Genomic DNA, 15,268 nt, shown 5'->3' on the forward strand with positions numbered 1-15,268 from the left:
GTGAGTACTATGGTAGAGATATTGAGGAGGAGGAGGAGGTAGTGCTGGTCATGGTGGGCCTTTCCGCTTCATTCGGCCGCCCAAACTAATGCCCTGGCTGGTCCTCATAATCACATTGCTTCCAGACTGCAGCTCTCCGTCACACGCAGACACATTATAAAAACACATACACACACACACACACACATTACAAACACACACACACACATTACAAACAAACATGCACACCAGAAATGGGTACACACGCGCACCCGTGTGTGCACACGTACACACACACACACACTGCAATCACACACAGACACACAAACACACACAAAGAGAGTACACACATTCTCTCAGGGCGCAAAAAAAATCTGCCCACATTGCAGATATGCCAAACAACGAAGCCTGCTATCTAATTACGAGGACTTATGAGGAAATATAATTGAACTGAATGGTGCTTTCAGACAGCAAATTAAACTAGATACAAATATAAATAAATTGAATCATAAATTGAAAGTCGGGGCGTACTTGGACATTGCCGCATCGGAAAAGATTGCTTCAAATCAATTACTGAAGCCAAAAACAATCCATGTTTATTCAGTTGCATTACACCTCACCCAATCAGATCTGATAAGACAATGGTCAAGACATGAGTGGACTGTATGTGTTGAATACAGTGCTAACCAGAGGTGGCCAACCATCCTCCTGGAGAGCTACTAGCTGTGCAGGAATTTGCTCCAACCCAGTTGTAACACATATGAACCTGAATTAGGAGGTAGTTAGTAACTAGCTGGTTAACAGCTACTTGTTAGATGCTACAGCTACTTGTTAGATACATCTGCTAAATATGTGTATGTGACGGATAAGATTAGATTTGATTTAGTAGAACCAGCTCTCCCAGGCCCTAAACCAAAGGTATACAGAAAGAATACAAAACACAGTCCTGCTGCATGTATACACATCAGAGCATCCCTGTTAGCTTGTATTCCTTTTGAGTTGTATCCTGGGGCTGCCACAGTGCTGTAGAGTCTCCTAGGCCCCTCCCCCTAGGTTAGTAACTGCAGAGGGTCGCTCTGACAGCCTCAATGGGCAGAAAACACAGCTCTATCGCAGCCAATTAAAAATTAACGAGAGCAAAATCTGGACCGGGACCGTTTGGGTCGTTACGGGGACCTGAAGGGTATGTATGCACTCAGACAGGCACACACTCTCTTTTGAGCTCTTTCCCCTCTCCTCCCATCAGTTTAGTGTTAATGGCCTGAGTGCTGCTAAAAGCTCCTTCAAGCCCAACCCAACACCACTCCGCTGCTTCCCAACACCACTCCGCTGATTCCCTACAGCTCTCCCTCCCTCCATTCCTCCATCCTTCTTCTCTCTTTCCCAAGGCCTCATCCAAACGTACACACCCACGAGCGCAAGCAAAAAACACGTGCATGCAACATACGTGCATGCATACATACACACTGGTCTCTCAGTGAATTCAACATAATATAATCATGCACACACAAATCTGTTCTAATCCCATAGAGGTGAATGGTAAACAGAGATGGGGGAGGGGGGCAGATGGTCACTACTCACATCGTAGGCCCCAGCCTTGATCTGCTGATAGAGCTTGTGCTGATCTTCATCCCAGAAGGGAGGGTAGCCCACCAGGAGAATGTACAGGACCACACCTGAACACAGAACACACACGGGGGGGGGTTTAGTACACACACACACGCGCACGCACATATTGAAGGAGGGAGTCACTCACCACAGGCCCAGATATCCACCGGCTTGCCGTAGGGGTCCTTCCTCAAGACCTCTGGAGAGAGGTAGCCTGGAGTGCCTGCAAAACCTACAGCAGCAAATAACGTGTCAAAAGGAATTAAACAACAAAGTCTAGGATCTAATGTAAAGACATTGCAAGAGAAGTGTACCAACACAGCGTTCTATCATCCCCATTCAGGAGAGCTCTACTCTGCCCCACAGTGAAACTGAGAGGTTTTTTTTTATTGTCCAGCCAAATTAATTGTAGGTAGATCGTTGGAGATGTGGTTATCTTACTATGAGGTACTTTTTTATTCATAATGATCCTGACCTCTGACATGACCTTTGACCCTAGACGGCAGTTACCGCCTTCTTGCTTGTTACACCCTGGAATACAGGATTGCAATACTGGAATATGTTTACATGACGATTTGTTTTTAATACAATCTCGTGTTAGTATATTTATTGGCATGTGGCTGTCAGTGTCATATAGTTTGAGACTTGTATCAGCAAAGAACAATAAATAATACCAAGGTTTACCGTAGACACCGTAGATCAAAGCTCAGTGAAACCAAGGTAAAAGGCAATAACTGACGTGTGTGATGGAAGTTACTGACTTTTTCCTTGGTTTCACTTGAACTTTTTGCTCATCCTGCTAACATGAACCCCCATTTTCTCCATAACACAACAGGATATTTTGATATTTGTCCACATGATAAAGCATGTACAGTTGAAGTCGAAGGTTTATGTACACCTTAGCCAAGTACATTTAAACTCAGTTTTTAATAATTCTTGACATTTAATCCTAGTAACAATTCCTTGTCTTAGGTCAGTTAGGATCACCACTTTATTTTAAGAATGTGAAATGTCAGAATAATAGCAGAGAGAATGATTTATTTCAGCTTTTTTTTTGTCATCACATTCCCAGTGGGTCAGAAGTTTACATACACCCAATTAGTATTTATTAGTATTTGCCTTTTAAATTGTTTAACTTGGGTCAAACATTTCAGGTAACCTTCCACAAGCTTCCCACACAATAATAAGGGTGAATTTTGGCCCAGTTCTCTTGACAGAGCTGGTGTAACGGAGTCCGGTTTGTAGGACTCCTTGCTCGCACACGCTTTTCCAGTTCTGCCCAAAAATGTTCTATAGGATTGAGGTCAGGGCTTTGTGATGGCCACTCCAATACCTTGACTTTCTTGTCCTTAAGCCATTTTGCCACAACTTTGGAAGTATGCTTTGGGTCCTTGTCCACTTGGAAGACCCATTTGCGACCAAGCTTTAACTTCCTGACTTATGTCTTGAGATGTTGATTCAATATATTCACGTAAATTTCCTTATGATGCCATCTATTTTGTGAAGTGCACCAGTCCCTCCTGCAGCAAAGCACCCTCACAACATGATGCTGCCACCCCCGTGCTTCACGGTTGGGATGGTGTTCTTCGGCTTGCAAGCCTCCCTCTTTTTCCACCAAACATAATGATGGTCATTATCGCCAAACAGTTCTATTTTTGTTTCATCAGGACATTTCTCCAAAAAGTACGATCTTTGTCCCCATGTGCAGTTGCAAACTGTAATCTGGCTTTTTTTATGGCGGTTTTGGAGCAGTGGCTTCTTTCCTGCTGAGTGGCCTTTCAGGTTATGTCGATATAGGACTCGTTTGACCCACTGGAATTGTGATACAGTGAATTAGTGAAAGTGAAATAATCTGTCTGTAAACAATTGTTGGAAAAATTAATTGTGTCAATCACAAAGTAGATGTCCTAACTGACTTGCCCAAACTATAGTTTGTTAACAAGACGTTTGTGGAGTGGTTGAAAAACTAGTGTATGTAAACGTCCGACTTCAACTGTATTTAATGTATAAAAAAATGTAAATAACCCATTTTTGACCAAATGTGCAGTTACTGCTCTTTTTCTTGGTAGGGCAGTATTAATGAGTAGCATTCTGATCTGACACCAAGGAACCAGCCAGGCTTCCATTCAGAGATGTCCAGTCTGTCCCTGGAGTGGGCACTTTGGCAAGATAAAACCAATTCTGCCAATTTGGAGCTGATTCCTTTACACTGATCTAATAAACACATATTAATGTATGTGGGTACTCAGCGAAGGCCTGCTGGCCCTGGTTTCTCTCTGGGGTCTGGTGGAAGTGACAGGTTCAAACTGCTCTGACTTGAAAGGTAGACACGGGAGGGACAAATCAAATAGGTCTCCGATTAAAGGTGAGGAGCCCTACTATCAATACTGAACAACTTCTGACCTCACTACTTTGATGTGCAAATAGCCAAGTGACATCATGCCAGTCAGTGAGAGATGGAGGGAGGATAGGCAGAGAGATGAGCAAATGATAATGCAGAAAGAGGAGAGGGATGAGTGGGAGGAGAAAGGAGGAGGTAAAGAATTGTCATTAGCCCAGAGGACTGCAGTAGTAAGATCAGTGACACTACCATTAAAGCCCAGTGTACTGATCACCCATCTTACCGAACCATGCTTGCTCGTCTCCCTGCACGTCGATGGCCAGCCCAAAGTCAGCCAACTTCACTGCAGCTCCCTTCAGCTTACTGGCCAGGAGCAGGTTTTCTGGCTACAGACCAGAGCAAAACCACAGAGACAGATAAAGAGAATCAATCAATGAGGCGAAACTAATTGAAGAACAAACTCCTTCAAGAGGCTATAATATAAAAGTCACAGACAGAGTTGAGTCATTCAACGGAACTGTGAGGTCCATGTACGCTGACCGCAAAACATGACCCGTATCTCGCTCAGAAATTCCATGAAAAAAATGTACTGAAGGTGAAAATGAAGACAGGCATGAATCACTAAAAGACATGTGTGTCAGAAGTGGGTGGACATACATGGAGTGTACCACTGGGGGTCAGAGAGGGGCGTGAATGTAATTGGGTATGAGCTTCAATGCGGTGCCGAGGGCCCTTTTGGGCCTGGCTCAGTTTGATTCATGCTGCGACGGGCGCGTGACACTTTTGCTAAGTCTCTCTCTCAGGAGAGAGGGATACAGAGAGAAAGAGAGTGGGAGAGAGACAGAGTGCAATAGAGACCTGGAGAACAGAGAAAGAGGTAAAGGGCAGAGGAGAGAGAAAGAGGGAGTAGACAGACAGAGGAGAGACAGAGCGCGAGAGATGACAACCGTCGGGATGAATTAGTCTCTACACTGGCGCTGCAGCAGTGTGACGTCATACAGGTTTCCATGGTAACCCGGCTGCCACCAGCACCTCTCTCCTCCCCTTTTCTCTTCCCTTGTTTACCTTCAGAAATTCAGCCTCTGGAGATGCCATGCAGGCAGCCAGCCCATTGTGATAGTCTCTTTGTGTGTGTGTGTGTGTGTGTGTGTGTGTGTGTGTGTGTGTGTGTGTGTGTGTGTGTGTGTGTGTGTGTGTGTGTGTGTGTGTGTGTGTGTGTGTGTGTGTGTGTGTGTGTGTGTTTGGGGGTGTGTTTGGTGGTGTTCATCTCTTCTTTCCCTCCATGTACACTACCGTTCAAAAGTTTGGAGTCACTTAGAAATGTCCTTGTTTTTGAAAGAAAAGCAAATTTTTTTGTCCATTAAAATAACATAAAATTGATCAGAAATACAGTGTAGACATTATTCATGTTGTAAATGACTATTGTAGCTGGAGACGGCTGATTTTTTATGGAATATCTACATAGGCGTACAGAGGCCCATTATCAGAAACCATCACTCCTGTGTTCCAATGGAACGTTGTGTTAGCTAATCCAAGTTTATCATTTTAAAAGGCTAATTGATCATTAGGAAACCCTTTTGCAATGAACACTGTTGGTCTGATTAAAGAAGCAATAAAACTGGCCTTCTTTAGACTAATTGAGTATCTGGAGCATCAGCATTTGTGGCTTCGATTACAGGCTCAAAATGGCCAGAAACAAAGACTTTCTTCTGTTCCATGCTCATATTGGCAGTGTGCGTCACGGCTGGATAGTCTGTGTTTCTGCTGTCAAAATTCATAACCAACTGCTTTTGGTTGGTCTTAAATATCCCTACCAGCACAGCCTGAAATTAGCCCTTTGGATCATGTTTTTAAGGACACACCTATTTCCAACCCCTCCCATCTGAGCGCAAGCTTGCTGATGTCTAACAGGTAAATGGCCGAACCTGGCGTTGGGGCTGCCAGGTGTGACAACTGTGTGACAGTTTTTACATGATGAAATTGCAAAGGTGTGTTTGACACTAATGCTGCCTTTAACGTCAATTGAAAATAGAGCCCTTCGTCTTTATCTATGTCTCTAGTGCAACTGGCCCCCTCTCTTCCTTTAAAATGTCCACAGGACATAGCATAAAACATAGCATGGAGGGGCCGAGGCCTCACTCCATGGTAACAGCAAATATCATACACACAATTGTTTTACTCTCCTTGTGGGGACCAAACAATTGATTCCCATTCAAAATCCTACGTCCCCTAAGCCTTAACCTAACACTAACACTAAACCTAACCCCTAACCCTAATTGCAACCCTAACACTAACCCCTGAGCCTAAAATAGCCTTTTTACTTGTGGGGACCGGCAAAATGTCCCCACTTATCCGAATTATCCTTGTTTTACTATCCTTGTGAGGACTTCTGGTCCCCACAAGGATAGTAAAACCAAAAACACACACACACTTCATTATTTCCCCTTCACTTACTACTGGTCTCTGCGTTGGAGGGCTCTCAATCTGATGGCAACAGTAGTTACAATGCATTTGAGTTTCATGGAACACCTCCCAGCTGAATGACGGATGGTTTTACTGGTAAATGTACTCAGAATAATGGTGTTGATACAAGATGCAGTTGTAGTAGTATCGGTAACAATGCTTTCAGTGCCGTGTTTATAAGAGCTGTACATTGTGGCACTCTGTGATGTTCAACATTCATCTTGTAGACTAGAGCACGTAAACGGCTTGCTCTTGACAAAGGTAAGCATGCCTTAATGTCAAGCATGGGTCTGTTTTTCACCTAAACAAAAACAAAATAACTCTTTGAAGTGTGTCCTATTGTTAATACTGGAGTATGGTGATAAGTATCACCAGGCTAGCCAGGCTAGCCAGTCTATTCGCTGTGATGTCACCCTGGCTATAAATAGCAGCCAAATGGTGTTCGTCTGCTTTCGTCAGAGATACGGAGGGAGGGAGGGAGGGAGGGAGGGAGGGAGGGAGGGAGGGAGGGAGGGAGGGAGAGGGAGAGAGAGGGAGAGAGGGAGAGAGGGAGAGAGGGAGAGAGAGAGAGAGAGAGAGAAAAAAAAAAGTGACGGGCTGGGGGATGGTAATCACCTGAAATGCACTGTCTGGCTCAGTGCCTCTACCCACAATTCATCAGCACCAGCCCAGTCACTCTCTCTGACGTCCGAATTATTATTTTTTCATTTGCTCACGTGTGTGCAATTTTGTGCGAGTTTTCATTGGCTTACGTATTGGGGGCATGATGACGCCCACCCCCCCCAAACAGGTGTTGCACATTGCCATGGTGATGGATTACTCACCTTGAGGTCCCTGTGCACAATGTCATGCTGGTGCATGTGGTGGACACTCTCCAGGATCTGATTGATACACTGGCTGCAGAGAGAGGAGACACAGAACACAGAACGCACACATCAATGCACAGCAGACACATCACACCCACCACACACTGACACAGTCAGGGGTAGGAACTAATGGAAACCACTGGTTTATGGATCAGATGAGGTGAGTTTCCCCTTGCTGTTTGAGCACTTTGAGATTCACTAAATGAATCCCATTCATGACTACTGCTGATTCTTAATATTAGAAACACAACTACAGAACTACAACTACAGACTGATCGAGACAGACAGAGGGAGACAGAGAGAGACAGAGAGAGAGACAGACAGAGGGAGACAGAGAGACAGCGAGACAGCGAGAGATAGAGAGAGAGAGAGAGACAGCGAGAGATAGACTGATCGAGACAGACAGAGAGAGAGAGACAGCGAGAGATAGACTGATCGAGACAGACAGAGAGAGAGACAGCGAGAGATAGACTGATCGAGACAGACAGAGAGAGCGAGACAGAGAGAGAGCCAAGAGAAAAACAGCGAGAAAGAGCCAGACAGACAGAGAGAGACTGAAAGAGAGCAAATAGGGAGACTGAGAAAGACAGAGGGATGCTGAGAAAGACAGAGGAAGAGCAACTGTGCAGAGGACTCTGTGTGGAGCCAGAGGAACCTCGCTAGCCTCAGCCCTTTTTCCCTAATAGCTCTGTTTTCTTTGAACCCAAAAGCCTGCGAGACAGCAGATATATTAGCATGTCCCCTCAGCGCCAAGGCAAATTTCCTACTGTCGACCTCACATCTGTCATATCCTCCCCACAATCTGGCTGGACGAATTACACACACGCAGTTATATTCCATCTAGATGAGCCTACCCCTCCAATGGAGTTTTAAGGCAAAGGTCGAGTAATACTGAAGTTGTTGCTTTTTGGCCCTACTCTAAACATTGCCGGCAACTGCCAAGGTGACTTATCTGCAGTTTTCCACGATCTGTGGGTAAAAACAACCACCTATTTGGGCTACATTACCAAAGATTTCATCTGTAGACTCACCACAACTGCCATAGTGAATAAGGTCATTATCAACTTCAGTATGTGTGAGGAGAAGTGGGTTTGATACTCTCTAACACATTGTATTTCTTAAAAACAGACCTGGGCAGCCACTAATGTGCTGTTTTACATCAATCAAGCCTTAAAAACAACAGCCCCTTTCCATCTAGTCAGACTGGGTTAAAAGTGGAGGAAGAAGAAAAGAGAAGAGGGAAAGTACAATAAAAAGAGAGAGAGAGAGAGAGAGAGAGAGAGAGAGAGAGAGAGAGAGAGAGAGAGAGAGAGAGAGAGAGAGAGAGAGAGAGAGAGAGAGAGAGAGAGAGAGAGAGAGAGAGAGAGAGGAGAGTGGATGCTATGAGAGACGGGGTCCTAGGAGGCCGTGTAATCAGGAGAAAAGCATGTCTTGTGTCCAAATTTGGCCAAATCTGTGCCCTGCATTCCATTCCACTACACAGGCACCAGAACTGCCTTTCCCCAATAAAGTCTCCCCGTCTCTTGCCCTCTCTCCCTTCCTCCCTCCTTCAGTCTCAGGGAGACATGGGCCTACACACACACACACATTTTCAGACCCCATTTCCCCTTCACTCTCTTCCATACACATTTGTTCTCACTCTACCCACATTCTTTATCTCCCCCCTCCTTGTCCCCTCTCCTCTTTTCCTCACCCTCTCTTGGTTATCCAGTCTCTTTCCCTGTCCCTCTGTTTCTGCATCTCCCTCTCGTCTCTGTGTACTAGTGAGGAGTCACACTCCCAGAGGCATTTTTCACCCTATCTATCATATTCACTCTCTTCCTCTTCTGCTTGATTAAATGAGCAGCTCAGGCAACGTGGTTGAGCCCGACCCCAGAAACTCTTTGCAGCCAGAACAGAGCAATGAGCCTCCATAATGTCCACATGCTGACTGCAGCTTCCTTCCCCCTCTGAGAGCCACACTCACCCCTGACCCACACCAAGTTTCATTCTCTCCCACACGGCACACAAACACCCTGCCAGGACAATGCTCACCCTAGGGAGGAAAGCATGAGTGTGGTACTGTATAGTTATACACAATGTCCATGTGGTGAAGAAGAAGATGTATTTGCCAATATTAAGTTCATATGTACAAAGGTTTACAAAGGTACATGTTATGATATAGACACAGCTGTGTTTCAACGGAAGCCAAGTGAGACGCAAACAAACATAGGTTGGGGGCAACAGTTGCAGTGTTGTGTGTTCTCAACATGGATGTAGAATGATAGTGTGTACTGTACTATATACAGTACCAGTCATAAGTTTGGACACCCTTACTCATTCAAGAGTTTTACTTTATTTTTTACTATTTTCAACATTGTAGACTAATAGTGAAGACATCAAAACTTTGAAATAACACATATGGAATCATGTAGTAACCAAAAAAAGTGTATATATTTGAGATTCTTCAAAGTAGCCACCCTTTGCCTTGATGACAGCTTTGCACACTCTTGGCATTCTCTCAACCAGCTTCATGAGGTAGTCATGAGGCATTTCAATTAACGGGTTGTTCCTTGCTAAAAGTTCATTTCCTTCTTAATGCGTTTGAGCCAATCAGTTGTGTTGTGACAAGGCATGGGAGGTATACAGAAGTTAGCCCTATTTGGTAAAAGACTAAGTCCATATTATGGCAAGAACAGCTCAAATAAGCAAAGAGAAAATGACAGTGCATCATTATTTTGAAAGTTTCTTCAAGTGCAGTCACAAAAACCACCAAGTGCTATGATGAAACTGTCTCTCACAAGGATCACCACAGGAAAGGAAGACCCAGAGTTACCTCTGCTGCAGAAGACAAGTTAGAGTTAACTCAGATTGCAGCCCAAATAAAGTAACAGACACATCTCAACATCAGCTGTTCAGAGGAGACTGCGTGAATGGTGGAATTGCTGCAAAGAAACAACTGCTAAAGGACACCAATAAGAAGAAGAGACTTGCTTGGGCCAAGAAACATGAGCATTGGACATTAGACCGGTGGAAATCTGTCCTTTGGTCTGATGAGTCCAAATTTGAAATGTTACGCTCCAACCGCAGTGTCTTTGTGAAACGCAGAGTACGTAAACGGATGATATCCGCATGTGTGGTCCCCACCGTGAAGCATGGAGGAGGAGGTGTGGGGGTGCTGTGCGTGTGACACTGTCAGTGATTTATTTAGAATTCAAGGCACACTTAACCAGCATGGCTACCACAGCATTCTGCAGTGAAACGCCATCCCATCTGGCTTGAGCTTAGTGGGACTTTCATTTGTTTTTCAACAGGACAATGACCCAACACACCACCAGGCTGTGTAAGGGCTATTTGACCAAGAAGGAGAGTGATGGAGTGCTGCATCAAATGACCTGGCCTCCACAATCACCCGACCTCAACCCAATTGAGATGGTTTGGGATGAGTTGGACCGCAGAATGAAGGAAAAGCAGCCAACAAGTGCTCAGCATATGTGGGAACTCCTTCAAGACTGTTGGAAAGGCATTCCTCATGAAGCTGGTTGAGAGAATGCCAAGAGTGTGCAAAGCTGTCATCAAGGGTGACTACTTTGAATAATCTCAAATATAAACTATATTTGGTTACTACATGATTCCATATGTGTCCTTTCATAGTTTTGATGTACCATGTAAAAAATAGTAAAAATAAAGAAAAACCCTTGAATGAGTAGGTGTGCCCTAACTTTTGACTGGTACTGTTTGTGTGCATATAGGAGAGTGTGTTTGTATAATGTATGTATGTATGTATGTATGTATGTATGTATGTATGTATGTATGCATGCGCGTGTGTGTGTGTGTGTGTGTGTGTGTGTGTGTGTGTGTGTGTGTGTGTGTGTGTGTGTGTGTGTGTGTGTGTGTGTGTGTGTGTGTGTGTGTGTGTGTGTGTGTGTGTGTGTGTGTGTGTGTGTGTGTGCACAGGAGTGTGTGTGTGTGTTCCCACCTGGCGTCGGCCTCACTGTAATACTCTCTGGCAACAATGTCTTCAAACAGCTCTCCACCGGTGACACTGGGAGGAGAGAAACAACAGCTTAGTTGACACATGGACACCAGTCTGGAACCATGATGGTATGATGGCAAACACCCAGTCTACCAGAGACAACAGGAAACACAGCCCAGATAGAGCATGTTCCACTGGACACACACACACACATAAATGCATGATTTATGCAAAAGACAACATAGTCTAAGACAATGAAGTAGATGTTTTGGTTGAGTAAGGATGTTGCCAACAATTGGGGCTAGGGTGTAACCCAAAAATGTGCCCTCTGAATGCCCTGTGGGGACACCGTGCGTGTCACCTTATCCTCTCACCCTGTCAGAACAGACCCACTAGACTGTGTGTTCTACATAAAACTCTCAGTGTACACCAGTGTTTCCCAACTCCAGGCCTCGAGTTTGTCTAAGACCACAACAAAAAATGGGGGGGAGGGGTACTCAGGGACTGGAGATGGTTAACACTGGTGTACACCACTGCTGATACCCATACACACCATCACAGCCTCTGGAGTACAACAACAAAGTAGGTGTTACTGTAACTAAAGAAATAAACATTTCAGATGGTTCTGGGTATTAGATGTACTCATGATAATAATATGGTCATTCAGCAGACTTAATGAACTAATACACATAGTCATTACATGTGGCCTCTGTAGGAATCAAAGCCACGTTGTATTCTCTGGTGTTATAAGCAGTAAGCACCATTAAGTATGAGAGTTGTGAGAGTATACGTGCCAGAGACAGCAGTGGGACCGGCTGACAGGTATCAGTATACTCACAGGTCAAAGACCAGGTAATGGAAGCCTTCCTCTGAGATACTTTCGTGTAGTCGTACTGTGGGACAGACAGACAGACACACAGACACACAGGGAGAGAAACAGAGAAGAGAGTTAAATAACAGTCATCTCTTATCTCCTTGTCTCTCGCCTCGTCAATTACCCACTCCGCTTCCGCCCTGAGCCCCAGGGACGCACTTAGGACAGTGAGAGCTTGTTTGTGCCACATTGTGACCTACAATTCCTGGAAAGCAAGATATTTGCGTGGGCAAACGCACACTCCCTCAATCCCCTGTTGCCTCTGGCTGTGGAAGTGAAGCCCCTTCTGGGTAGGAGGTTACTCCACTTCATTCAGGTGACAGGAGCAGGTGTCAGTGGGAGTAGCATTGCACTGCCACTTACGTCCTGTAGCATGTCTGTTCACGGTCTTTAGTGGCCAGTATAATACACACGATGTGTTAGCATGTGGCATGTGTGGCGTAAGAGATCAAGTTTGTACTAACACATACTGTATGTGTCAGGAACACCTCAGTGATATACAGACGCAATGAGATCCGAACATTCCCAATCCTAATGATCCACCCCTTTTCCGATGGATGACACACACGCACCCATGCCTGGCATGCCTCTGTGGGAACAGAGGGGAATAATGTAGACGTTCCCACTGAGCTGCTGTGCTCACCATGGAATACCAGGATTTCCACTGGGAACACACAGACTTCCAATGCTAACGCCATTCAAAGCATTGGGGCTTAGTGATATGTCCCTCAACACATCGTCTAAAATCGCTCATGGCACCCGATGGTGAGCAACCATACAGGATGTGTGTTTGTGAGTCAACATGTGCCTGCATAAGTGTGTTCCTGTACTGTAGAGAGAGTGTTTAGTTGTGTTTGATAGGATGTGAAGGCCAACAGTGCGTATCAAGGGTAGGTGGTGTGTGTGAGTCATGTGTGTATAGGCCTGCAATGTCTGTCACGTGTGTTTATGATGCAAAAAGAGAGCAAAAGGGAGCTAAGATGCCACAGTGAGGGGGCAGAGAGTCAGTGTGTGTTGGAATGAATTAGCTTGCCCTGCCAGTGGCAGTGCACTCCATTCCTCCCTCCCCCTCTCTCTACCTTTCTCTCTCAATTGCTCCCTTTGTTAGGAGTTTATCTGCAGTCCAAGCAGAAAACATGACAAGCTGTCCCTTTGACAGAGAGGTGAGGTGAGGTGAAGTGAAAGAGATGGAGAGAAGGAGTGTGCTTTAGGGGACAGAGAACAATCTGGGAAACAGAGAGAGAGAGAGACAGACAGACAGACAGACAGACAGACAGACAAGGGAAACAGAGAAAGTGATAGAAAGAAGGGGATAGGTGAGAGACAGATGGGGAGGGCGGGTGGACCCGCAGAATGAGATGCCGCTGGAGAACACACAGAGAGAGAGAGAGAGAGAGCAGAAAGATGATGAGAAGGAAAGAGAGAGAGAGAGAGAGAGAGAGAGCAGAAAGAGGATGAGAGAAGGAAAAAGCGAGAGAGAGAGAGAGAGAGAGAGAGAGAGAGAGAGAGAGAGAGAGAGAGCAGAAAGAGGATGAGAGAGAAGGAAAAAGCAATTGCGAAGAGAGGAGAATGCAAAAAGAGGGAAGATAGTAACGAGAAGCAAGTGAAAGCAAAACTAAAAATGCAAAAGAAAGGAAGAGAGAAAAAGGAAGTAGGTGCTTGCGTGTGTAGTTTGAAGATGTGACTGGGTGAAGCTCATTAATATAGTCAGGCAGTAGGAGAAGAGGCATTCATGCTGTGGTATGCTCTTCTTTCGTCCTCTCCTCCCTCGCTTTATCCGGTCCACCCTCCCTACCTATCCCCCTTTCTCTCTATGGCTTTGAAAGTGTAATTACATGTTGTCTCACTGGCCTGCTTGCTGCTGCCTGCTCACACCCACCTGCTCACACCCACCTGCTCTCACCCACCTGCTCACACACACACACATACACACACACACACACACACACACACACACACACACACACACACACACACACACACACACACACACACACACACCGCACACACACAGTGCCCCCGTTTTCAGCCACACAGCTAACCACCAACACAAATCTCACAAATTTACATTCCTGTTACACATACCTCACATACACACTCAAACATTGCACACACTCGCACAAACACACACCTGCATTAGTGGCGGTTGGTGCCGTTTAAGATGACGGAGGACAATTCTTTTTTTTCATGAGCATGGCATTATTTCTATTACAGCATATTGGATGACTGCCATTCATGTTCTATTCACCCAGCTCAATGTAACATCGATAGGTTAAGGCTACTACATGATACTCAAATTTTCACGGACACACGGACAGATAGTGACACATTCAATACTGCCTTGCACACTCTTGCCTGCATCTAGCTGATCTAGGGTGTAATCATTAGTCCAACAGTTGCAAACAAGTTTCTATTGGACAAATTCAGGTACGTTTTTCTCCATTTCGTTCTGTTTGCTTCCGTTTAAGAAACCTTTTCAACAGAATCGGCGGAATGAATACACCCCTGATCACATGTAAAACAGTTCACTTTCATAGCAGCCAAGTTGTATTCCTTCTCACATCTACACGCTCTCCTCCTTTCACCTTCTCCCTTTGCTTGTGGACTTCAATGCACAACCCGTTAGCTGTATGTGACCAGGTGAAAAAACCTTTCCAAGCCCAACCATATCATAACTGTTACACACAGCCTACATCGTGGTCACCATATTAGCTAAAGTAACGTCATAGACAACATAGCTAATATAACTAACACGCTACAATCATGCAGTACAGCAGTTACAGTTTGGCCATTACAGCTTAGCAGGTGGCAATAAATGAGTAAAACCAAAAGTGTACTTTGACTTGGAAGAGTTCCAGTGTTGTGTTGGATAATCATAGCCAAAGAAATGAATTTGTTCAAAATTGTTCAACTATTGTTTTCCTCTTTGAGTCAAATACTCACCACATTTTATGCACTGCAGTGCTAGTTAGCTGTAGTTTACATGCCGACCACACCACTCGCATTGCAAAATAAATGTACACATACATGTTAGTCAAACATTTAATCTTAACAGCTCACGCGCGTCAACGAAGCGTCTGCGTAGCCAGGCGCTAAAATAGAACTTGGTTCTATTCTTGATGCCTGACGCGCTGCAAGTCCCACCTCTCCCATCTCCTCACTGGAGAGGAGAATTTAAGGAG

General features: G+C 45.0%; 1 protein-coding gene across 15 annotated transcripts in view; it reads right to left on the reverse strand.

Annotated features, from left to right (window-relative positions):
• LOC139411391 (calcium/calmodulin-dependent protein kinase type II subunit gamma-like) overlaps nt 1–15,268 on the reverse strand; it is a 116,722-nt gene that overhangs the window by 36,363 nt on the left and 65,091 nt on the right. For all 15 annotated transcript variants that reach the window (XM_071157801.1, XM_071157731.1, XM_071157739.1 and 12 more), the window contains exons 4-9: nt 12,051–12,105; nt 11,216–11,281; nt 7,216–7,288; nt 4,212–4,314; nt 1,736–1,819; nt 1,561–1,655 (exon numbers count right to left, since the gene is read on the reverse strand). In XM_071157801.1, the coding sequence (XP_071013902.1) occupies nt 1,561–1,655; nt 1,736–1,819; nt 4,212–4,314; nt 7,216–7,288; nt 11,216–11,281; nt 12,051–12,105 (476 nt within the window). The remainder of the gene's footprint in view (nt 1–1,560; nt 1,656–1,735; nt 1,820–4,211; nt 4,315–7,215; nt 7,289–11,215; nt 11,282–12,050; nt 12,106–15,268) is intronic.

The sequence above is a fragment of the Oncorhynchus clarkii genome, chromosome 1 (assembly GCF_045791955.1).
Source record: "Oncorhynchus clarkii lewisi isolate Uvic-CL-2024 chromosome 1, UVic_Ocla_1.0, whole genome shotgun sequence".
Classification (NCBI taxonomy): domain Eukaryota; kingdom Metazoa; phylum Chordata; class Actinopteri; order Salmoniformes; family Salmonidae; genus Oncorhynchus; species Oncorhynchus clarkii.